The sequence below is a fragment of the Anguilla rostrata genome, chromosome 4 (genome assembly GCF_018555375.3).
Source record: "Anguilla rostrata isolate EN2019 chromosome 4, ASM1855537v3, whole genome shotgun sequence".
In the NCBI taxonomy this organism is placed as follows: Eukaryota; Metazoa; Chordata; class Actinopteri; order Anguilliformes; family Anguillidae; genus Anguilla; species Anguilla rostrata.
In genome coordinates, this window is record NC_057936.1 from 53,252,540 (window position 1) to 53,278,277 (window position 25,738).

The following is a 25,738-nucleotide window of genomic DNA, read 5'->3' on the forward strand; positions in this document are numbered from 1 at the left end:
AATATGTTTATGTTTGGTTGGTCAGGAAGCCCTTTTGTCAACTGACAAGCCGTCTGACAGTTAAGGTGAGTCATTGATGAGGCCTTCCATGCATGAAGTCTTCTCATCCCACAGCACAGCGTACACTACACTGTTGACCGCACACGCGCTAACCCTGACACTCACCCCCTCCGTAAAGTGCGTGGGCACTCTCAAACTCCAGTGCGCTGTAGGTAGGATCCAGGCCTTCACAGTAATTCACCACCTCCATGTCCATCAGGGATTTAGGGAGAGGCATATTTAGATCTCTCACTGTCGAGGTCTCCTTGGAAACCCTTTCACAGGCAGCGGAGAGCGGCAAACATAAAGCTACACCTCTGTCTGTCTGCCTGATTTGTGCTTCTTGGAGAAAGGGAGGAGCATTGCCACAGACTCCTTGCTTCCTGATTACTCTTTACTGTACTTATCTGTGCTCTAGATACTTATCATGAGGACCAAAAATATGCATTTCATAAATTAAAGTTTCAGTCGGCAACCTTCAAAACTACTGCAAAGCAGTCAACTTCAAAACCCTTTGGCGGGGCTAACTTCTAAATTCGCATACAGTATGTGTACTCGATATAGGTTAATTTTTATTCTTCAATAAAGAGACAGTATTCTAGATTATTTTAAAATTTTATTTAAAAGAAACTAATAAAAAATATATGATTTGGAATAGGCTTATTAGTTCCAGTGAAGGACAATTCTGTGCTGCCCCAAAGTTTGGGGAAGGCCCTTTGCTGTTTCAGCATAACAATGCCCCCAAGCACACAACGAGGTCCATACAGAAATGGTTTTGTCGAGAATGGTGCGGAAGAACTTGACTGACCGGCACAGAGCCCTGTCCTCAACACCATCCAACACCTATGGGATCGACGGGAAAGCCAACTGCAAGCCAGGTCTAATTGCTCAATCAATGCCTAACCTCACTAATGCTCTTCTGGCTGAATGTAAACAAATGCCTGCAGCCCAACATAAAATATAAAGCCTTCCCCAGAAGAGTGGAGGATGTTAAAGCAGCAAATGGTGGACATATTAATGCCCTCCCCATTTCAGGGCCTCATAATGTTTGGGACAAATGGCTTCACAGGTGTTTCTGATTAGTCAGATGTGTTCAGTTTTTTCTTTACTACAAGTATAAACGAGCTTTCAGTATCTAGTCTTGATTCTAGGCTTTTGATTGCCTTTGGTGACTGTTATTGGCATTTGTCAATATAAGGACCAGAGAAAGTGAAAGTGTGCCAGTAAAAGTCAAGGAGGTCATTGGAAAATATGAAAAAAAAACAGACTGAGACATAGGCCAAACATTAGGCATACCAAAATCAACCAATTGGAACATTAAGAAGAAAACACATGGTTGAGCTCAGTAATCACAATGGGCCTGGTAGGCCAAGGAAGACCTCTACAGTAGATGACCAAAGAAAGGTCACATTTAAGGTGAAATCTGCCAAACAACTCTTTTCAATCATGAACTTAACAGTACTGGGTCACATGTCACATCAGATTCTATTGTCATAATAAGAAAAAATAACTCCTGTTTGCGAGATGATCCCTGAGGCACTTGTGAGAGTAACTGAGTAAAATCTGAAGAATATTTGAATTGCAATGTAATAACCACCTAAAAATTATTTATCCAATACTGACCCCTGTATCTGTCAGAATCAGAACCATAGACAGCCCAGAAATTATCTAACCTGAATTCCACATGTATGTATTATAACACCAGGCAGTCGAATTTCATGGAAAAACTGGTTTGTGTCTCTATTTTTCAAAAGAACAGTTGTGCAATAAGTAAACGACTTAAGTTTAAGAAGAAAGCTTTCTCACTCCTTCCTAGACAATTGATTCCATTCTTATTTAAAGCTGAAAGCTCAAGGCAAAAAAAATATATAAATAAAAACAATTCTGCTGGATAAAAATATTTAAATCCTTGGCAAAATGATACATCAACTGCACATTTAGAGAATGCGTGATATTATAATAAGCAATTGGATACATGACTGCAATCGCCATGGGAATTTATTGCCTTATCGCTAAGTTAATGAGGGAGAGCAATAAGTCCCTGGCAATAAACACGGCAGGTAGGGTTACACTGACCATTGATAGCAGGTAATCATTGGTCACCTTATGGCTTATGACTGAGGAAAATGTTATTATTGTCAAAATATGTCAGAGTTTCTCAAATAATTCAATCAAACTTTAATCTTTAATACATGTCCTGTGTAAACCATTATCTGTGTTTTTTTTTTATTTTTACCCTGGCGGAGGGGATTACACTTTAACTAAATACTGAGGAGCTATAAACCTGACTCATCGCTCTCCACAAAGTGCTAACAGTGCAACATAACTGTCACATGGCCAACTATTGAAAGCGTTGCACCATGTGTTCGAGTAGCTCCATGAATACAATGGTTTAGATTTATCTATTAGTAATAATTAGCTGTAAAATAGTACTTCCAATTCATTTCAAGTACTATTATAACTGAACATGCACATTTAGATGAAAACATTTTTCTAATCATAATAATATTTGGATATTAATTTCAGGAAACAAGTTACACATAGCCCCAAGTGCCATGTGCATTTAATTAGAGAACAGAACCTTGAATATTTATTTTTTTACTCATATATTTAGTAATGAGAATTTTTTAATGATGCATGAGAGTTCATGGATCCAGATTTGAAAGTATAATAATTCCTATTTATGAACCCTGCCTCAATGGCACCTTTAGCCACATGTGCCATTTATGATAGCCACCAGGGCATTAGAAAAGAGACCCAAGCAACTGAAGTGACTATAAACCAAAGTGTTTGTTTAGTTATTTTTCCCCTTAATGATTGTGATGAAGAGCCTTTTGTACCAGCCAGTACCAGGGAGCAGTGATTTTTTTTTTTTTTTTCTGCCAGCAATCATCTACCTTACATTGTATTGTTGCTGCAGCCACACAATATTTATAGGCTACAGTAACTGGAAGCAATCCAATATACATGATTGCCCGTTTTCTGCTATTTATGAAAATGAGCAATTCACATATTTCAAAAGGCCGAATGGGCACTGATACTCATAGTAACTCCATAACGCTGACAGACATAAATACACTTACAGAGATGGTGGTTGAAAAATATTGCTTTATAAAGCATACTAATATCATGTGCAAACAGAGCTAAGATATATGTCATAAAAATGTTGTAAATGCACAAAATAAAGGTAAATGGCATGAACAAAGAAAAAAGTACCTGTAATTCGGCTTATATATATATATATATATATATATATATATATATATAAAACTGTGTAAGGTATCATGTGATTTTTATTCCATGAAACACAACTAAAAAAGCATACTGAATTGGTGTTATGATGGAAAAACACCACAGTATAATATCCATACGGCTAACCATGGCAAATGCATGCATTAAAATGTTGAAAATTTATAAATGTACTTCTTGTGAACAATAAAAGTGGCCAGGTCGTTCATCAGCCCTGAGACCTCGAATAAATTACAATTACTCTTTTTTGTGTTTTTATGAATAATGAAATGCACCGGCAAATAACAGCACAGAAGCGTGGGTTTAAAGTGTAACCACGTGATCATGAGCGAAGCTCATTGATACTATAAATACGACTGCGTTGAATAGACGTGATACGTTCAGTACATCAGTACAAACTTGCATTCTTTTTCGTAGCCTACTTAACTTAACATACCTAACCATTAGGGCTAGGGCAAATCGTTTATGAAGCAATTTACAAAAAATACAGATAAACAAACCCAGCGTCACAGCGTGAAACCATTATCTATATGTTCAATATTGTGACTATTTTGAGGGTCTACTTTCAACAGTCTTCGGTAGACATAAAATAACATTCAATGGCAACACATTTAAGGTGGGTAAGCCGCCGCACGGGAAAGAAACCTAACCACGTGACACAATCTTATTTCATGGGTGTACCTAAATTGTACATTGCTATTTGAAACCGAGATAGCCTATGGAACTCTGGCAAGGAACTTAATACATTCACATTATAAGGAATACTTTACGCTTAACTTGCAACATTTTAATAACAGTAAATGTTCAATAACTTAAACAACACCTTCGCCAACTTCCCTAAGGCTAATTCACATTAGGCATCAGTCATGCATTAAGTCTCACCTTTCTTTCGAAATGTAGACCCCGTTTTAATGTACACCATAGACCCAAATCCATATGTTGGAACCAGAGTGTCGAGTTAACGCGTGAGATATAATTCAGTAATAGACCCATTCCATGTCGTCACGGGATTTAGCCATTAGATCGATTCACTAAACAAACTGAAACTTGGGTGGGGATGTTAAACAGTAACCAGCCCCAATAAAAAGGAAAAGAAAATGTGGTCTGTCGTTTGTTTGTGGAAACATAAGGTGTGGAAGCCTTCATAAAAGAAATTGTGAAGAGAAACTTGGAAATTATTCTTCTAAATGTTGTTCTTGCTGGTCGCGTTTTAAACTAATATATTTCTGCATGAATTAACTCCTGTATAGCCTAAAATCTGCTGTGTTTCAGGTTGAAACTGTATCTTCAAAGGTACAACTACAGAAACATGCATTATTATTATTATTATTATTATTATTATTACAACAACTTAATGAATCCAAGAGCATTGTAGTTGAAGGAGTTACAAGTAGTAGTGTTCATTCCTTCCTTGTCACACCTGTGGCTTGGGCACGTCATCCATTGTGACAAAATGTTTTTTTTAAATGCATCTCAAATGCGTCGTATATTCCAGTAATCGACTGTACGCCAACTGTTGCACAGGAAATAAGGAAATATATTACGCATAATAGTATTTATATTTTATAAACGTTTCAAAGTGCGTGATTGTTAATGTAAAGGACATACATTAATTACTCCGTCCAGCAGGTGGCAGCAATGCAGCGCCTCATTACCTTCCAGTTATTTTAAAAAAATAATTCATCACTTTACCTTGCTTATATACGTGAAATACACGGTTCAGCAATATCAGTAATTAATCGTCATTAAAGCAATGCTAAGAAACAACGCAAGTATAAATCTAAATTGTGCTTTTGTTTACATTTTAATCGGCGTACATGAAATGCATAAAATTGTATGGGGTATCTCCCTTTCATTTCATATTTTCATGCTTTCTTTACAATATGAGCAAAAACAGCTCTAAACATATTTAGAGCCCGAAATAAAAAAATAAAAAAGATAAAGCCGTTTATATTTGGATGCAAATATTGTGTAAGATTTCAGCCAAAACAGAACATGATCTACAAAGCTATCTTACAACAGTCAACGCCCGACAGTGTTCACGGCCGATAGATGATCCAAAGAATACATTCTGGGGCTTGTGTGAAATGTACTTTTCTGTATGGGTGGCTTCCCACAACCATAATATTCTCTGTGTACACACAACTGTCTTGCCATCTTTGACAACAAAACAGTTTGGCCCATTAAAAACCTTTAGTTATTCTAGATCAGAAGACTTTAGATGCCAAACCTGCACACAAAAAACTTTTTTCTCCCATACCACTTTTGAGACAGGGAACCACAAATTACCAGGCACCGAAGATCCTCACCTTACACCATTCTCTCAGTCCTTCTGAGCAGTGTTGCCAGATTCGGCTAGTTTTATATGTTATTGTGCAGGGAAAATGGCTTTTGGCAGGTTCACCTTCATCTGTCAACACTGCTCCTGAGACTCAAAAGAAAGAAAGCTTATAAGCCCTGTGGCTGATTTTGGCAACCCGTGGGCTACACCCAATTATTCTAATTAAAGAGCTGGTTCGCCCAACAGCCTCAGTTCAGAAGGCAACAAACCAGTCACTGATTTCAGTCTCACTGTGATATCCACAGCCACCCATAACACAAGTGTGAACACATTTGTTTGGTTAGGAGTAAATAACGAGTGATATGTGAGAAGCCACTTGAACCAGAGGTGGAAACAACATGTGGCCACTAAGTGGACGTCTTCTCTTCAGCGGAACGTGAATCATATTTGACCACCAGTCTGATGTTTAATTTTAACTTGCGTAGTCTCTGCATTAAGGGTTACTAACAAACTAAGGTCATCCCTGAATCACGTGTCCTTCTACGTGTAGATAAAAGGGCAGGTTGAGATACTATTCGCTGGGAGTGTGAAAGCGAGAGCAGACACACCTGCACAAGACTTGCAACTTTGCAGGTTGCAATGTGGACCACCAATGTATTCAGGTAAGTCTGAACCAAATTGCCACCCTGTACCCAGTGAAGCATGTGAGATTGCGTACGGGGGGAAAAGTCAGCCGATAAACAGCTTCCAATAAGGTCATTTCAAATTTCTAGTCGGCAAAAGTGTGCCCACGGAGGCCGCAACAATTCATCAATCCAAAGGGGAAACGTTCAAGCAGAGGATGGGCACAGGCAGAACTTACAGGGCGGCGCTGGCAACAGACCCACTCATTTTTAATTGTTATTACAATGAGAGAATTGAGCTGTTCATGCGCCATAAAACCCTGCTACACAATTAAATGGTTGAAGGAGGATTACTGAAATTGGGCCGACACCAACAGGTAAGCATGCGACTCATTGTGTTGTTGCTTAGCAGCTGAATGTAAATGTACCCATTTAGGGATTTGTTTGCCATGTTACCATGGACATGGCCTTAACAATTCTGGAATACTGCTAAAGGTGTACCTGCGTACTAATCTTTCAACACATCCGACAATTCAAAATAGTGCTACAACTGCCTAAGGCCACTAGACAAATTGCAACAGAAAAAATATTTAATTGCATCCTATTCATACTTCCACTTGGAACTGACGAAGATATAATTCTCAGCAGAGATCAGAAGCCTTAAAATTCAAACAAACAAAAAAAAGCCAATATCAAATAGCAAGTAAAAATCTGATATCATATTAAAGTGTTAGATCACAGTAAATTAATTTCTCATGTACCTTTGGTCCAATGGCATAATGTTTCACAAGAAGAAACTGAAATCAAAAATTCAGAAGTTGAATACTTGTCAAGTGAGTTTAAGGGGACTGCATTGCATAAACTGGTAAAGCATCAGTAGTACTATCTTATGTTCATAACAGTAAATATATTTAGCAACTTTTGGGAGTTCACACATGGCACTGTTCATAAATTAAAGCAAAATTATGTAATTGTTTTCCCTTTACCTAAGCAGGTTCACAGTACTTAAAACAAGACAAACAACATAAATATTAAGAGCCACCTACGGTATTTGGTGAGCACATAACAGACATAACCCCAAAAACAAGATGCCCTACAATTCCGTCCTGCATCTGATGATTTAAAACTTATTTCAAAATACAGTACAAATATCCCTTGTAACAGTATTTGAGCAAACAGCCAGTGTACTTCAGACATCTTTCTGCAAAAGCAGCGCACTTCAGACATCGCTCTGCAAAAGCAGTGCACTTCAGACATCTCTCTCCAAAAGCATTTTTTTCTTTAAGTCCAGGAGTGTCCTCTAACATTTGTAGCTTGCAAGTTACATCATGTAAAGTGCATTTTCCTCCTCCGGCCAATGTAGATCCTCTTGGATGTCAGGACACGTGACATTATACTCAGCAGCATCAGGAAGATGGTCATGGACATCACAATGACGTAATGGCTGATGCTAAAAGCACAAACAGAAAGTTTCAACATCTGCTCCGGAATTTGATGTCATTTTTGAACAGCTTTTGATGAACACTTTTCTTTAATCCCTAGTATGTCATGCCCGATCACAACTGTACACCTTAGTCTGTTTGTTTGCTGCAGAAACTTCCACTGAATCAAGAGGGCACAGACTAGCATATACCTTCCTCCTGAAACAGCTTTTAAGAACCACTAAAGTATTTATTTTCACTTTGGTCAACATTACGGCCAATTACGTGACTCCAGGATAGCGGAACAAATTTTCTGCCTTAAAGGTTACAGACCTGGTGCCAATGTCAAGCCAACTCCCATAATCTTGAACCAAGAAAAAGAAGTGCTGTAGATGAGAGAAGAAACACACATGGCAATTTAGCCCTGGCACACTGTAGAGCTCTGCTTTTATATTTAACGGAAAGGAAAATCCCAGGCTTTAAATCAACATAGTCTTTACTTACCAATGCCATCAAATCAGAGATAACAAGCACAATCAGGAACAGGCTATAATGGGATGAGGAAAATAATGAGTGAACAGATGCTTTATATGAACAGATAAGTATAATCTGAATTTCCTCTTGTAAAGTTTTACAAAAAGTTCATTTAGCAGGTAGGTCAACGGAAAACACAATTTTCTTTCGCAGTAACATCTTGGGGAATCAACGTGGGCATGTGGGGGATGTGAGGGATTGTGTTGCTAGATGTAAGGGGTTATTAGGTGGCCAGATGTAGAACCCAGTTTTGTGGCATCTCTCCAGGGCACTAGGGTTGGCACCCGTTCTCTGACATAAAGTGAAATGGGATCTTTAATGTGAGGGAGTCCCAGGAAGTCAACCTCAGTTTAACGTCTCATCTGATAGATAGAAGTATCTTCGACAACATAACACCACTGTCAATGTGCTGGGAGACTGATAGGGTTATCCCATTTGGTCTAGAGGAACGAGCACCCACTACTGGCTAACAAAACACATATTCCAGCAGCAAGTTCGTTTTTCTCCAAGTACTAATCAAGCGCACACCTTTACAGCTTTAGCACTTTTTACATGAGTAGGGTACCGGGTGACATAGCTGCCAGCCATTCTGTAAATAGAACAGTCCGGGTTCAAAAACCTGGTGCTATGGTATATGAGGAAAGTAATTACCCAGTAGGTTTTCATTGAATAAATGGATGGTGTGTTAAATATCACAATATGTACATTGACCTAAACTATGTTGCACAGTCACAAATCAATACATAAAATGAACAAAAATCCATCTAAAGGGCTGAATGATACAAAATCATTGTTACCTTCTTGAGGAGAGCTGTGTTGAGACCTGAATGGTTTCAAACGTGCACATCACGATTACAAAGGGTATCAAAACCTAGAGAACAAACGAGTCGGGAACACGGGTTTGCATCATTGTGCATCCAAACAGCAGAAATGAAATGCTTTCTGTAGAACTTCATTCACTGAATTGCATTGTGGTTTAATGAACACAACAATGTCTCAATAATAAACTACAACTGGAAAAAAAAATCACTTCCTTTCGGACCTGTAAACAGTACTGACTGTGCTTTGGTCTCAATGCAGCAGTTTCCAGTTATGGAGTTAATAAAGCCTCGCTGTTCATAAGCAGCAGTAATTGCTCGTCTATGCTGACTGCTTTTTGTGAAAACAACAGTAAGCAGCAGCTTAAAGCAAATTTATTTCAAATAAACACAGACAGTCATATGAATATTAAAAGCCGAGCACAATACAACATTGCATCATATTGCGGTTTGCCAAGGGAAATTGTGTGGGAGGTTCACTATGTACTGTATACTTTGCACTACCACACAGCACTTCATTACACCAGTTGTAATTTAGTACCTCTTTACTGAAATATATTATGGTTAACCACATTTGTTTATGACACACTGAGTCAGAAAACATTTAGCTCACATTCTCTTTCACTGCTTGTACACATTTTTTCCGAGTGTGGAATGATAATGCAGCATTATACAAAGCTTTTAGCTAAATGACTCAGTTGCAAAATACTATATCATACTTTTTGGAAAGTGCATAAAATAAATGTTAGACTACTAACAGAATAAAAATGCAAAATGAGGTGATTTTAGAATAATTTATTCTTAGGCTAATTTAATCTTTAGTGAGAAATTAGCCACTGTGCTTTAATGTGTGTGTATGTCAGAAAGATCACCTTCCACATCATCAGTGCCCCCATGATGAAAGGGTTGAACACTGTCAGGAAGCAGTACACAGATGCAGGGTCGAAACTAGGAGAGACACATCATTTAGACGGTTGATGAAAAGACTGTTTGATTTTGTTTGTTTGCATTTTTGTAACTGTACATCACTAAGTCCATAACCACTGGCACCATTGACTGACATTACCAGAGTCTATTAAATGTCAATCACTGAATAACTACGAGTCACATTACCTGTTAATGGAGGCTATATTCCCTGTGCCAAAGAATGCTGTTATTATGAAGAAAACCTGGAGGAAATGTTAAGGGAAAGACCTTTTTTGATTTGATAGTCTAATTCAGGTAAATAAACTTTTTTCATGCACTGGTTCACCAAATAAATTGGATTACAAAAAACATCAGTTAGGCATTAAAACTAAACTATTTCATTGGTGACTCAACCAATTAATTTGCTCTCAACTATTTACGTACTTTGAAGGTACTGAATGTGTCAATTATACAAAGGACTATTACCATTATCAAGAATTCCACGGAAACAATACTTTCAGTCAACAAATTATTCCTTTAAAATATTATTACAACCTCAGAATTAGGCTCATCTTTTTGTGAATGTTAAAATTTCTCAATGGAATATAGCAGCCTGGGGGATTCAAGGTTGCAAACAGCGCCATCTGCGGGCTATTTATGCTCACTGTAGCTCATTGTAAAATCATCAGTAAAGGATACAAAAAAGTAGGATCTTCTGATGTCGTCCAGACTCAGTTGTCTGATCTTGGTAATGTCAATATTTTCAGAAAAATCAATTCGGGAGAGCTGCAAACAGACACACCAATCTCATTACATCACAGTTCCAGTCCAGTGTAAAGACTGGATTCTCTCGCTGATGACCAGTTCATCATATCAGAAAGACACCAAGGTACAAAAACCAGATCTAAACAGTATATATGAACAATATGAATGGATGTCTATTCACAAATACAAATTTAACTAAAATATTTACAAATGAGTAAGATAATTAATTAGTAAGTATATAATATTATACAGTTCTGTACCTCCAGTTTGGTAGAGACACCTTGAGCATTCATGGCCTCTTGCTCAATGTTGATCCACACAAACATCAGCCAGCACAGCATTGGGGGGAACAGAGCCTCATAGCTGTGAGGACAGCATCATCCCAGCAGAAAAAAGTGCATTTATTCAGTCAACTGCAAAAACAAGGATTCAAATACACGCAACCGTTCTGTTTGTAACTGTAGAATAATGAAAACACTATCACTATTAAGGACAGGAAATAACTGTGGATAGCCTGAATCCTGTCCCCAGTAAAGACGCCCTGTGTGTGGAAACGTTTAGCAGGACTGGCCCACGAAGTGCGGGCAGCTCCTGGCCTTACCCTGTGCTGAGGAGGAGGTAGGTGGTCACCAGGGACAGTGAAATACTCAGCAGGCGCTGGAACAGGTGGGTGGAGCTCAGCAGTGGCACCACAAAAGAGGAGACTAGAGACAGAGGCGGGCCCAAGGAGAGTAAAAATCACCAGCACTCACCAATGCGCATGTACACAGAAACACACATAGACACACTTACACAGATACACACATACACACACACACTGATATACACACACATACACTCACACACACAAACACACACTTGCCCTTTGGGCCAGCACACAGGATTATTTGTGCTGGTGACCATATGAGCTGCACAGTGAGGCTGGTCAGATTCTTAAGGCCCAATCGACACCTTTGTGACAGGCCTCCCGGGGGCTTTTCAACAATAGATGCCAATTGCAAAAGAGCAAAGTGCAGGTCTGAAAACAGCCCGGTAGAGTGAGAAATGTCATTACCTTTAGACTGTGATGAAGACGAGACCACAAATAGCCTGGTTTCCACACTGCTGAATGTTTAACCCAACCGTGTCCAATTCCCAATCTAAAAGATGCCTTAGTTCAGCAGACCAAAAACCAAGGCTATCTGTGTTTTTACATGGTCACTTTGGCTTTTAAACCTGGAAGCCACATACATACATACATTACCTCAACATGTCTAACATAAACATGCATATGCTTCAATTACAAGAGATGAGCCCTATATGCATTATTCAAAATAAATGGATTTTCCTGAGATGTAAACTTGGCTACAATACTGACAAGTGTCTCCAGCACTGCAATGGACAAGTTATTTTTATGAATAAATGCATCTGTGTATGCTTTCAAAGAATTCCCACCGAGTGTTGTCCAGCTGACGATCTGGCTGAATAGTGGCAAACCTTGCTTCAGTTTCAGACTGGAGTGAGTGCTGTTCAGAACATAGGCACACAAGGCCACGTGGATCATCTGCAATAGCAGGGCACAGATGCTAATGTTACAATGGCAAGACTCGCACAATTTATGTACAACATATACAGTATATGCACAGCAAATGTGTGCATTATACTCAAGGTATTCAGTACACTGAAGGTTTTGTGTTCTAAAATCTTTAAAGATGCTATGTTCCATCACAAGGTGTGAACTTCAAATAAAATTTCAAAGAAAACTACAAATAAAACTAAAACAGAAAAAAAAAAACATTGGTTTAGACTACTATAGTTTGTCAATGCACCACCTATATCACTTCACATATGTCAACAGGAGAATCACCCTCTTAGTTTAAGCAAGTCACCTTCAAAAATCAATATGTCACAGTTAACGTTTAAAATTCTCCTTGACGTCATTGCCGATGCTCTTACAAACTGAGTCAAACCACAACATCAATCAGAGCAGGAAGTCCACAGGGGAGGATGTGACCAGAGTGTGTGACAGGTCACAGAAATGCAAATGCGGTCGAGACGACCTGAGAGATGTACAGCTGGCAGTCCCTCCACTGCAGGGGTGTGCTTCTCCGTGACGACCACAGGAAACAGGCAGACGACAGGAGGGTGGCAGCGCCAGCGCAGGTTCTGGAGGGGAACAACAAACCCACACAAGACAGCTGAGTGCTGAGTAGACCGCAAGATAAACCATGACCAAATGGCCACGTTAGCACTGACACAAACAAAACAATTTTCCTACGTTCCATCATTCCTTAATTTTAACTCTGAATTAATTCTTAGAAGTGCGATCTGCACACCTGAGACGTGCTTTTACAGGTGCTAACAAATGGAGCACAAAAGCTAAGAAGGTAAAGAAGAAAAAGATTTTCTGCAACACAGAACCTTTATTACTGACGTTTCGGACCTTTGTTGGAGCAAAATGACCGAAACGTAATAATAAAGTTTCTGTGTTGCAGGAAATCAGTGTTGCAGCATTTTTTTCTTCTTTAGACTCACAAAAAATTAAAAGCACTTGTTTTTCCTCAGTTTATTGAGCGAGTCACCAAAATTAACTAGCCAAACTGCGTGTGTGATGACAATGTTTTCACTTGCATTTATTCTGTTTAAGATAAGAAATAGTGTTGTTAGAAAACAACAAAAATAAACATGTTTTTGTTGCGCCTGCAACAAAAATAAACATGGATTTCACACTTGTTTAAATGTGGAACACAACATCCAGGACAAAGTAATAATTCACCAGCACAATAAACAAGCAGAAATAAAACATGGGGATGACTTAATTAGCTCTAACAGCAGTGAAGACACATACCCAGGAAATAACAGAGGACCTTGATTAAAGACTGCACTGATTGGATAGCAACCGCATGGCAACAAGCGTTGTGACGAGGCGGCCAGCGCTAGGCTAATTTAGCCTCATAGACAGGAATGCGGAATGGAGGGAGGAACGGGGGGGAAGAGGCACGGTGAACTGCTGAGAGAGGAACGCAGGCGCTTACACGAGGTGCATGTTGGGCTCCCGCCCCACCACGGGCATCAGGGGGAACGCGGCCAGAAACAGACAGCCCAGGACCCAGCCCAGCGACCGGACCTGAAACGGGCACATGTACACTCACGGGTGCAGTCCTACAGCGGCACTTCATCCTACAGCCAGTTAATGACTGTCACTGTTTACCCTCTAAGCAGGGAGGCTGTAACATGCTGTATGGGAAAAATAACTTTATCGCAGAGGGAGAAATCGACAGACACGCAATGACAATATGAACACCTATAAATTCTGAAACATTTTATAAAGAGGTACTAATTCCTGTGCACAAAGGTTTAGCTATAATAGATCTAACCCAGTTTGCTTCAATACTGATAGTTGTCAAGTACAAAATTCCTCAATGCAGGTCCTAGCGTCCCACAGTGTGTAAGTTTATGTTCCAAATCAGCTTGATTAATCAGGTACGAATCAGATCCCACAAACCGCACAATTATACCTCCAAGTGTATGATGGAAGTTTACTGTCTAAAAGATGTCACATATTCAGACATTTCATGTATCAGGAATAGTTTACCTTTTAAAAACCTTAACCAGAACTTAGAAAGACCACTCAAGAAAGCCTTCATTTTCTGAAGAGTGGGTGATTAAAGGAAGTCATGAGTTTACGCTTGAAGGTCTTTCAGGTCAAAAAACAGGTTTAAAAAAAGGTCTTAATGAATGCACTCAGGTGATGTGACTCATTAACAGTGCTGACAGGCATATATTATGATTTGGAAAAAGGCATATATTAGAATTTAGAATGAGAAATCATAATAATAGACAGGAAACATCAGTACATTGGAAGCAGTTAACTCTTACCTTTGCTTGTGTATACAGTTGGGATACAATAGGCCACGCTGACAGCACAACAAGTCCAAGAGTTAGCATAGCCCGGTAGAAAAAGCTGACAACCTGAAAAATGACATGCATGTCAAAGGATTAATTATTATCTCTCATATTCCTTTTATGAAACAAGCTCCTTTGAGTACAATTGTTCTAGTTATGCCAAAGGGAAAATTATGCCTTGTCATAATTAAGACAGCATAAGCCTCTATGCCTATGACAGCTCCCCTCCTCAGGAAACACAATTGAGAACTGCGTCTATGCATGAGGAAGACAGAAAGTTCTGCTTACCAAAAGCTCAATCCCAAGAATCACCACCACAAAATATCCAAAGCATTTGATTAACGGTAATGAGGGAGCAGAGCTTATCAGATCTGCAATTGTTCCAAACCTGAAAGAAACCCAATACATAGTTTTGGAATCTTGGCAGTTAATGACATTGCCAAAATTACATTTAAAAATAATATTTTAATATATAAAAATATATTCTTACAACCTACACATAAAAAAATGTTGATTTATATTAAATTATATATTCATTTAAATATCTAGTTTGGTTTTTCCAATATCAGAGAACATATGAAATACTGACTGACCTTCAAACGAGCTTCTAAAGATTATTAAACACACTCCAGATCCCTAGTCCCCACAATAATCCCCTCCCTTTCATGCCTCCCCACTCTACAGTTATGAATGCATTTCATATCTAATTTAAAGAGTTTGTCTATCAGATGCTTCACTCTAGCTAAAAGGGAGACCTTCACAAAATGGCCAAAAGAAAACAGCAGGTTTCTAATCAATCGAATGAATTTTGAACTTCAAAAAAAAAAAAACAATAATTCACAAAAATGACTATATGTCATATAAACCCTGAAAATCAAAATCCTGCAGGACTAGCCATTTGAGGAAAGCCATCCTTAAAAGAATGTTATAAGAAAATGTGAACACGGCAAGCTTAACATTTAACTACTTTATGAAGATACATAGAACATCTGTGGCTTGTAATAACCAGATATTCCACCATTCGTTCATAACAATGAAAGTTCTATTTCTGCTATTGATGAAGCTTGGAGTTCTGATTTGCTGGCTCTTAATGAAAAAGCAGTGTGGCTGAAGTTTGACCATGAAATGCAATACAGAACCTCTTGAAACACTTGGAATCTGGTTAAGGAAGCACAGGAGACAGAGGAATGCCAGGGATGAAAACCTGATCAATGTATAGAATAACTCTGCAGCAAACCCAGATCTCCATTTCAGTGAGAAATGAAACGGCATGTAATTCAGTTTCACGCACTCTTTAAACACGGAGTACCACACAGGCACCGGCAGCAGGCAGTAGATGTAGTAGGTCCAGGGGCTGGATTGGATAAGCAGGAAAAATGTGACCAGCACTCCCACACAGAGGAACACTCTCCCAAGGCTTCTGGCCAAGATCTGCAATAGAGACGTGGTGTCAAACATCCAAATCTGATCCATGCAGCTCAAATCTGAACCGCACTCACAATCTTTGTTCTGTACTTCATTGTTTATAACCCCATGCATTTGAGGGTGCTTTCTAAATAACCCATATTCTCCTCTGCAAATTTTTAACTTTTGGATGACTGAGTGATCCTTTGGAATGTTAAAAATGTGTTTCAGATGTCTGGACCGGTCAGGTGGTACATTACAATACAACCCTCAGAAATCCAGTACGTTCTATGTGGCACGCTGTATTCTACATGTCATAGAGGCAGGTAGTATGATGATTAGGGAACTGGGCTTGTGACCTCAAACCAACAGGCAATGTACTCCTATCAAACCAGCCTCTTTTATGACTGCGCAGTAGTTGTGCCAAAGCCTGGTGTCACAAAATGACTGAAATCGTTTTGGACACGTCCTAATTTGCCAGCACCTTCAGTTACGGCTAGCGTTTGACAATTGCACCTTGACTGATAACATAGGTCCCTTCATGTTTATGTTGCAGACATAGAGCTCATAGTGACATTGGCAAAAAAATAAATACTTCTAAAAAATTACCAAAAGTTTCAGCAAACAGTATCCTCATTTGATTAAATCAATGTATAACTCTAAATTAAATGGCACAAAAGAAGCCATCCCACTTGAGTAGCTTCAGAAGCTGTGAATATAGCGGTGTGATCTGGGTCCCTCACCGGGTCTCTGTGTGCGTGAGGCTTGCGCAGGCTGGCGTGGGTCTTCAGGATGACCAGGATGACATAGGAGGTCCAGCCCACGAAGCCCAGCACCACGCTGGAGCCCAGGAAGAAGCGGTCGTAGGTGTGGTAGTAGGACAAGCCCTGCATGGCCTCCGAGATCATGGTGTCGCATAGAATGATCTAGGAAGAAGGACGGATGGACAGACAGACAGACAGACAGAGAGGGGGGACCTTAGTCCTGCACATACAGGGCCTGCTGAGCCCATGGCTTCAGGTGCTGTGGAACTACAACTGACTGCAAAAAAAAAAACCTGAAGCGTGATACTAGTACTTACAGCTTCATCGTATTTCCCTTGCTGGATCAGTGATCTTGCATGTCGAACAAAATCCAGCTGTTTGGATTCAGCGAGCAAGCTGGAAGAGAATGCATGATGCTGGTCTGATAAAAGCAATGCGAGTTTTATCAAAGTAGGAGGCATTACGTGATGCCTTGCTCCGTTCGCATTTACAGCAGTGTAAACCTCTCCCAAAGGCATGCAAAATCTTCAGAGATTTTGAATTTTTGGCCAGGAAATCCACATAAGGGGGAATGGTAAACTATGCCTTGGCGTTCTGCCTAGCAACAGCCGGTTGTACGAAAGCTACTGCATTTCAGCTGCATGAATCAATGTCTGAACATGACTACCATCATTTTAAAGATGCAACATCAATCAAGGAACTTCTGCTTCTGCTCTTTAAAAGCCTAAACTCTATCACTGTCACCCTGTAATGATGTTTGACTTACTGGTAAGGAGTGAAAAGAAATGATAACGTTGTTTCCTTTTTCTGGGCCATCTTGACCTGAAAGAAGAACACAAATAATTGACATCGTGAGTATTAGCTACCTTTATTAGCATGAGAAAATGGAGACCAAATCCACTGAATACTCTACCTTGAATTGCTCCAAAATCTGAATAGAATTTGCATACATGCTTTCTGCTTTGAAGAGTTCGGTGTTATCCAAGTAATGCAATGGTAGGACACCCTGAAAACCAATCAAAAGCAATTAATAAGACATAAGGCACAAAACAAGAAAGAACTAGAAAAATTATGAAATAATGTCAAATGATGTATATTTATAGGAAATAATAAGCAAAGAAAATTATGGCATAGCAGAAAAAAGTTACAACTCATCAAAGATGACATATTTAATGGCCATTTACATTTTACTTTCTTTCATGTTTCATTGGTTGATGTTATTCTACATGGTGAAATTAGACTAAGCCTCACTACGAAACAAACTTACCACAGAATTTAAGGGAATAGGCACACCAATTAAAGAGGACATCAGGGGGGCTATGTCAGCCTGTGGACATTTGGAAACAATTATCATTGCTGGTGCCTCAATACCATTGCATTTTAAATTACACATTAGCATATTCCACAGCATTTCAATAGAACTTACATGATCGTTGAAACTATATACTATTTGCCATACATTGGACCATGCATACAACATAAAAAATGAATAGCATAACTTTTTTTTAGTTCTAACTATGACAAAATTATATAAGGCAAAAAATGAGTTACCTGATTAACATCCACTCTTTTAAGGTTTTCAAGATTCCACTCTGACAAATGAAAAAATAATACAATTAAACTCAGTGGACAGTCTCAGCTTAGACACACAATATCCAATGATCCAGCTGTTTCATAGCTGCTGATTTAAAAAAAAAAAAACTGCCACAAACATCATCAGTGGGTCTAAAAGTGTTTATGGAAGTAAATATATTTCATAGTCCAAAACTGGATTTCAAATTTTTGTTTTTCCTGAAATGGAGTGAAATGCCTTGAAACACATGCATGAAAGGCAGTACAGAAAGATCTGCAATCATCTATTATGATGTCTTCAACCTGAGGGAACTGTAATTGGCTTGATGTGTTTGAATAAATCTCTATATATCAATTTGTGAGTGTATGGGAGTTAAAATGGTCGACTTTATTTAAAGTTTTCCCACAGGGGAAGGTTTGTTCAAGGCCCGAAACTTGATACCGTACATTCCTAACATATTTTACCACTGAAAACCAAATGCCATCCACCATACAAGATTTTGAAGATTGAGAAAGTCATCATCTTAGTTTGGCCTCTAGAGGGAGCCTGAGCAAAAATGAATCACAAGAAAATGGCATGGCTCTGATCTTTGGCAACATTTGGAATAAGCAGACTTGCTGTAGAAACTTACCTTGCAAGAACTGGTCATCAAAGCTCTGTGAAGTGACTTTCTGGGCTGTCTGGACCCCTGCCCCCCAGGCCACTAGTGGGGTGAGTGTCTCAGAGGGGTGGCCAGCTCCATGGGACCCTGAAAACACACCAGCCCGTACACAATCTGTCACATTAAAGCACCCAGTCACAGACTGCGAAAAAAATATTTTTAGACTTGTAAACATCCGCACACAAGTGTATGTAACTGCATAATTCATGAATTACTCCACAGTCCCAAAAAGAACTCCAGTCAGAACTCAAGTCTAGAAAAAACTACAATGCAGATGCGTCTGTTATTCCACGTTGCAACAGTGCAGTTGCACCTGGTATTCCGTGTACCAACAATGCAGTTGCATATGGTGTTCCATATCTCACTCAGTGCGTTTACCGTAAGGGGCATTACCACAGTGAAGTCCAAAAATCAAGGATAGCTAGAGATGGGCCTTGACCGTGGCCAAATACCTGTGACTGAAAACGTGATAAGGCAGCTCTTACCCCAATTTGTCATGCCGTGATCAGACGTGAAAACAAATGCTGTCCTTCCATCATTTCCATAGAAGTCTTCAATCACAGAGACTATCTCTTCAACTCCAGCATCAACAAGTTTAGTATTTTCTATACATTCCCTACAGAGCAAAAAAAGTATACATTTTACCATATGTATGTCTGATTTTAGTCCTGGAGTTTTGAAATTACACACAATAATCAAACTTTCTTTTCTGCAAGTAGGGGAAATTATGCAATATTGTCATTTTTTCTGCAATGTATAGTTTGACACTACCACAGTTTGTAAGTATATATTAACAGGTGATGTTCTGACCGTATCATGTACAATATGCATTATAGTAAAGTAAAAGAGATTTTAAGCGTACCTTGACAAAGGTCTGTGGGCATGTCCATTAGTGTCTATTCCGAGTAAGTGCAAGAAGAACACATTGTGTTCTCCATGCAGTCTTGAGAACAGGGTTTCATTTTCTTTCGCTGAGCTGAAGAAGGCCTGCACAGAGTGTAGGTCTTAGCATTCACACTAGCGATGCGCACTATTCCCTAAGGCAAGAGGTGGTGAAGTACTGCAAATATTTCAATTTGTGTGCACTGCACAAGCTCAAAGGGGCTGCCTCTGGTGGCCTGAGATAATAAGACATTCACCCCATCAGAACCCATTACATGTTTTCCATTATAAATGCTCTTTGAACCATTGTTCTCAGGGGTTCTCTGATATGGATTCATGAATCAAAGCAGACAAATTGTTTACCAACACTGAGATATTCTTAATCCACATCTGGAATGTTTTTCATTGATAGCTCTTTTTTTTTACTGTATTCTGACTGAAGTTTTCCTATATGAATAATAGCTCTCTTTTGGCAGAAAATAGTACTTCCAGCAGTGTCTAAAGACAGGATGTTCTCAGACCTTCAACTCCAGATTGAAAGGCTGGGTCTAGTTTTATACAGGTCAGTGATTCATTGACTCATTCAGACACCTCTCTGTCAGCAGGTAGAAATCTGTGCCATCCATACTGAATCACTTTTAAATAACTAAAGCAGTTCACTTCTGATCACTACCTTGATAAAACTCAGCAGTCAACATCAGCAGCAGCAAATGGAAAATATTATAAATTCTACAGTGATCCAGTCATGGAAATACCTTCACTTTGTCAAAGACCCATGTGTCCAGTTTAGAGGCATCTGTGGCCGCAAAGTCCTCATCCTCTGCAGAGTATGTGTGGGTATAAACGTGGTCTCCACTGGCACCTGCATACAGACACAGTCAAACTGACCATAAGAGATAAGGCTCTTCCACGTCCTCATTCTACCAGAGCTCTGTCCAATCACACGCTCTTACCTTTGGCAAACATGGGCAGAATGTCCGGACTCCCCCAGCACCAAGTGTGTCTGCTCTCATTGAACACAGAGTCAAACTCTACAGGGTTTTCTTTCCAGCCTGCAAAAACAGTCAGAAAATCAATTCCATATTAATACATGACTGATAAGGGTCACATGACAGCCCCAATATACGGAATAAGTAGGCAGGACAATACAAGAGAAGTATTTGCACGGCAGACTTTCTATGAAAATGATGTAGTAATTTGTATTGACATAAATAAAGAACCATCATTCAGAGCCACAATATAGTGACAGTATAAAAACATGAATCAGGACTACATTGAGGGACCCATCTTAACTGTCCCCAGGTCGATTTTTCTATTAGAGCATGTTTTCTGTACTAATCTAGGAAAATGATTATAATTGTACAAATGTTACCTTTTGTAAATGCCATCAACCCATTAACATATCCAATAATTACACTGCTAAATCCTAGTCATCCAGCATGCTGGACTATGAGTGACATTTTACAGTGGCCTGTACTGTACATGAATGAATCTGCAGAAAGATTTAGGCCTACCCATATTCATGTTCAATGCATAGTCAAGGAAAATGTAATTACGCTGTACACAAAAAAAGTAGGTATTATATCTAATTTGTATAAAGAATTAATGAAAAAATATTACAGAAGAATGGCATTCTCTTCCTTTCATCACCTGGTGACAGTCAAGCTTCACACTGACCTTTAGCAACAGCACTGACATCTTCATAAAACCCAGCTATCAGAGCCACATGGCCTGGACGAGACTCAGTGGGAACTCGGGTGTGGGAGACACCCCAACTACCCTTCTCTTTCATTATACTCCTAGAATAATGACAAAACAAAATACCGTATGAATGACACCAACTTTGAAGACCATATGCTTTACTTAAAAATGATCTGCAGTGCAAAATGTTTACATTTTGATTCCTGAGTAACAAAACAGCAAAGCTACTTCAGAACTCAATGATTCCTTATTCATGCCTTTGTCAGTACAGCTAAGCACCACTGTATTCACTGACCCAAAACAATGCTTTAACAAACCTGTCAGAATTAATGGTTTTGTGCAAACAGTTACACATCTTAAAAGAAAATCTTACAATAGCAGTCCACACAACATTGATTCCCATCACATGACTAGCTGGCAAACAAGGTGATTGAGGCCATACACATAAACCATATGTTCAGTTCAGTACCTTATGTAAGGTGCACTTATTGTCCCATTGACATCAGGCTTAAAAAGGCTGTCTGCTCTTAGGCCATCTGCCACAAACAATACCAGACGCTTGGCTGGAGGAGGGAGGGGAACATGCTGAGGGGTCATTCCATGCACCAGAGGAGAAGTGAAGTAGATGTCAAATATGGAGATGAAGAAGACAACATGGACAACGAGGCCCACTATGAAAAATGTAATCATGTTCATTTCGGCAGCAATAAGTCTTCAAATTCTGTAAAAGAAGACAAAGAAACTTAAATTATTATCGGAATGTATCTCTTGGCAGGAGCAGAATATGTTGGTAAGCACTTTACAACATAGATAAACTGTAGGCATAAACCCGTTTGCAACAATAACCATTAAAAAGCCATTATAACATTAGTAACCATTTCCAAAAACAATCGGACATTAATGTTAGCTAGAGAAATAAATAAAGCTATTTCATTTAAAATGACAGCAACCCACATGTTGCTGTGGGAACATTTTAAGCCAGCTAGCTAACGTTAACGCCAAAATGAGATTTCATTTTTTTTTAAAGTTAGACTTATGGACGTTAGCTTATGAACTAACGTTAGTTGGCCAATCAGTTACAGTTTGAGTATATCTACAACAGTGTTCAGCACTGTTCACTACTCTAAACACCTACCCTAGCCACGTGGAAGATAAACTAACTACCTAGCTGGAATAATGGCAAAGACTGCTAAATTTCATAGATTAGATTTCAAAACATTTTACCTGGTCCCAGTTCCTTGTTCCTTGTAATCCAGGCTAGCATATTATGTAGCTAGCTGCTGAGGTTTAAAAATGAATGACAACTAAGGCACTGCAGAGCCGGCTGCTGTTGATTTCACACAAGTAGTGAATTTACAAGCAGTTTACAACGCGAAAAAGGATTATATGCTCGAAAACCATTAGGCAACACTCAATAGGAAGGATAGACGTTTTATGTGTAAATGGTATCGTTATGTGGCTAATGACACCTGCACTAAGCAGCTTAGACTTCAAAACAGAACAGTTCTGTGGTTTTGAATTCAACTTCCTACTTTAGCTAGCCAATGACCTTTGAACTGACAGCCTACCAGTACGATCTCTGGTAGATGTAGTTTTTAAATCATGGTCCGTGCATGGTGTTGAATGCGTTCTTGTAGCAAATAATGTATTGTTCTATAGAAATTAGAACTATATCGAGCATTTAATTATATACAGCATTTAATTGAATTAAATTTAATTTTACTATCCATGGGTGTCTGGCAAGATAGCTTCATTTTCAATCAACTGTTATGCAAGTGAGCAAGAAGCAAGCTCGGACGGTGTTGCAACTATTGACTTCATAATTTATACCATATCGTGAGGATATATTTGACATTCGTTTCCCCATGCAGTACTCAGAATTCGCTGTCAAAATGCCCTTCCCCGTTTCCTCGCTTCAGCCTCCTAATGTCCAATCCCAACCAACAAATGTAGGCTAGGAGGCGGGTTTTGGAATGACATTACAGTAGACTGGCAAATCAAGTCTCGCGTTTTTCTCATCGATTGGAGGCAGCAGGCTAGCTAGCTATCCATCCAGGAAGACGCTGGAGAAATAGCTAATATTAGGTATCCTAATCGGTGGTGTGAAAAGATGGCGGCGGGAAGTGTTAACCCGTTTAATCTCAGCGATTCTGAGGAAGAGGCTGAGCGGAGGCCAGATGGGACCGACACCGAACGCAGCCCCAGTGATGGTGCGCCGGGCCAGAGCATCGGTCCACTTTCCCCTCAAGCGGATTCAGAGCCAGCGACACTGCTGCTGCCCAGCAATATGACAAGTCCTAGCGTGGAATGTGTTTCTGTCTCGGCTGCTGCAGCAGCAGCTATGGGAAGCAGCGCAGAGACACGGGTGTCCGTAGATTTGATAGCGGCTCAGCTGCTCCGGGACCAGTATATTCTTACGGCCCTTGAATTTCACTCTGAGCTCCTCGAGGCCGGCAGGGAGCTCCCTCGATTGCGGGATTACTTCTCGAATCCAGGGAATTTTGAGAGGCAGAGTGGAACTCCACCCGCTTGCAAAGAGCAGGGACTCGGTCCAGGAGGACAGCTTAGTAAGTAGCCTGACTAGCCACTTGACGTTTATTGCATTGCTAGTTGGCTTGCCAGTCAATAATGCGCCGAACCGAGAGCCTCGTTAGCTTGCTGGCAGAATATATCATTCAAACATTGGAACTGACAATACATTGCCGATTATGCATCTTTATTTGACAAGCTAGCAGTTTTGTGAACTAACTAGCCAATGCAATGGTTTGTTAAACTTGATTATGCTACCCATGTCATGTTGATTATAGTATGTAGGTGTCTGCTATCTGCGAGCTACAGTAAAATAGCCTTCAAGAAAACAGACATGAGCTAATTTACAACAAGCCATATCTCAATTCTGGTTAGAAAAAGGTAAGGGCATGAACCAAAGTCGTGGAGTTGATTAATCTAGCTACCTAATTTGCTTCCTTACTGTTTTGCTTCCCACAGTGATACCACCCCCTGACTTTAGCGTCATCCTCAGATCTAGTCAGTCTCACATATGTTCAATTCTCCGTGATGACTGATTAAATAAACCGCTTTATTAATAGTTCTCAGAATATGAGCGTAGTCCCTTCTAATTCAGTGTCTGAGGGTAGATGTCAATAAGTTGTAAATGTTATGTCCGTGTTTGCACTTGACACCTTTACTAGCTAGGTGCCGTGCAGCTATGATGCGCGAGCTGTATTTCTGTTTAATCGATGACCAAATAAAGCTCATGGAAGCTAATAGACCAATGTTTAACAAATTCTGAACAAGTACTGTTCAGATGTATCAAAAATTATGACTGTTTTACTTATTAGTAGTCATTAAATAATTAATAACTTAGCTGTGCATTAAGAGGCCGTCTTTTGATTTACATAGCCTATATCTACAGTATACCTTATACATGCAGTGTTTTATAAGTTGTAAGTAGAAAATGTTTGGTCCATATGCAGTATTTTTAAAAGCACTGGGGCCCCTGGAAGAAGTTGCACAAGAGCCATGCTGTAAAGATTTGCCTTTGTCCACGCTCACATAGCTACCTGTCACCTTATGCCCAGGCATTTGGAAAGGTTTCTGGGGCTGAATTCTTGTGAACGTTCATATTTTCTCCAACCAGTTAATATTGCTTTTCAAAGTGATGCCTTAGCTCTTTTATTATCTGCCTGCATTTTATGCATTTTTAGGCATGATGTAATATTTTAATGCTGTTTTTGAAGATTCTGCCTTGGCCGACTTAGGAATTGCCTAAACCTTATCAAAGTTAATGTCTCCACATTAACTCCAACAGCTTTGGTATAGGTTTATGTCTGTGCATTGTAATTGTTTTATTGCGATTATGGGCTAACAAAACGACATTAGACCTTTGTTCACTGTTAATGGCAAAGTTTCTTTGCAGCTGACATATGTTACTGTGCAGCAGTCTGTGGGTGGTTTCAGTACAATTAGCTGTGTAAAAGCACATGATTTTCATATCAACTTTTAGCTGGCACTGGAGCCAAGTATGCCAGTGCTTAGGCCTAATTGCTGAAAATAAGTAGGCCTGCAGACACAGAATTGGTGTTTTGAGAGTTTCTTGGTATTGGGAGAACATGTGTCTCATATAGCCTACCTTATATTTTATTGTTATGCCTTTAGTAAACATGCTGTATGGATGAATCCTTTCTTTACTCTACAACAGGACTTTGTCATAATATCATTTGGGTTGGTTG

At 39.4% G+C, this 25,738-nt stretch overlaps 3 protein-coding genes across 9 annotated transcripts in view; 1 reads left to right on the forward strand and 2 right to left on the reverse strand.

Annotated features, from left to right (window-relative positions):
• The window catches only part of hnf4g (hepatocyte nuclear factor 4, gamma), a 12,391-nt gene extending 7,764 nt beyond the window's left edge, over positions 1-4,627 (reverse strand). The window contains exon 1 of one of the 2 annotated variants that reach the window (XM_064333193.1): positions 4,171-4,627. In XM_064333193.1, the coding sequence (XP_064189263.1) occupies positions 4,171-4,210 (40 nt within the window). In that variant the 5' untranslated portion in view covers positions 4,211-4,627. Of the gene's footprint in view, positions 1-165; positions 360-4,170 lie in introns of those variants that run through there. The other variant, XM_064333194.1, reaches the window with a different exon arrangement.
• A 2,851-nt stretch (positions 4,628-7,478) lies between these two features.
• On the reverse strand, positions 7,479-23,074 carry pign (phosphatidylinositol glycan anchor biosynthesis, class N). The gene is made up of 29 exons (XM_064333183.1): positions 22,731-23,074; positions 21,976-22,227; positions 21,483-21,604; positions 20,759-20,857; positions 20,561-20,667; positions 19,786-19,910; positions 19,409-19,539; positions 18,894-19,010; positions 18,241-18,281; positions 17,957-18,016; positions 17,603-17,695; positions 17,456-17,511; positions 17,007-17,085; positions 16,669-16,851; positions 15,813-15,952; positions 14,810-14,909; positions 14,495-14,587; positions 13,651-13,742; positions 12,676-12,781; positions 12,071-12,179; positions 11,238-11,340; positions 10,897-10,999; positions 10,571-10,657; positions 10,079-10,134; positions 9,838-9,913; positions 8,945-9,018; positions 8,118-8,160; positions 7,947-7,999; positions 7,479-7,642 (listed from the first exon to the last, which is right to left on the reverse strand). Exons 2-29 carry the CDS (start codon positions 22,200-22,202, stop codon positions 7,519-7,521), a joined length of 2,799 nt encoding a protein of 932 aa, XP_064189253.1. The 5' UTR covers positions 22,203-22,227; positions 22,731-23,074; the 3' UTR covers positions 7,479-7,518.
• Positions 23,075-23,494: 420 nt separating this feature from the next.
• relch (RAB11 binding and LisH domain, coiled-coil and HEAT repeat containing) overlaps positions 23,495-25,738 on the forward strand; it is a 38,313-nt gene continuing 36,069 nt past the window's right edge. For 2 of the 6 annotated variants that reach the window (XM_064333178.1, XM_064333181.1), the window contains exon 1: positions 23,499-24,073. In XM_064333178.1, the coding sequence (XP_064189248.1) occupies positions 23,617-24,073 (457 nt within the window). In that variant the 5' untranslated portion in view covers positions 23,499-23,616. Of the gene's footprint in view, positions 24,074-25,738 lie in introns of all 6 variants that reach the window. The other 4 variants (XR_010329668.1, XM_064333182.1, XM_064333179.1 and 1 more) reach the window with 4 other exon arrangements.

What these genes read in the sequence shown, in the direction of transcription:
- pign (XM_064333183.1), bottom strand. Translation starts at nt 22,202, where the DNA reads ATGAACATGATTACATTTTTCATAGTGGGCCTCGTTGTCCATGTTGTC. An exon ending in TGATGACCAGTTCTTGCAAG is followed by an intron (nt 18,282 to 18,893) that starts GTAAGTTTCTAC and finishes TTCATTTGTCAG; the next exon opens with AGTGGAATCTTGAAAACCTT. An exon ending in GTGTCTCTACCAAACTGGAG is followed by an intron (nt 10,658 to 10,896) that starts GTACAGAACTGT and finishes GTCTGTTTGCAG; the next exon opens with CTCTCCCGAATTGATTTTTC.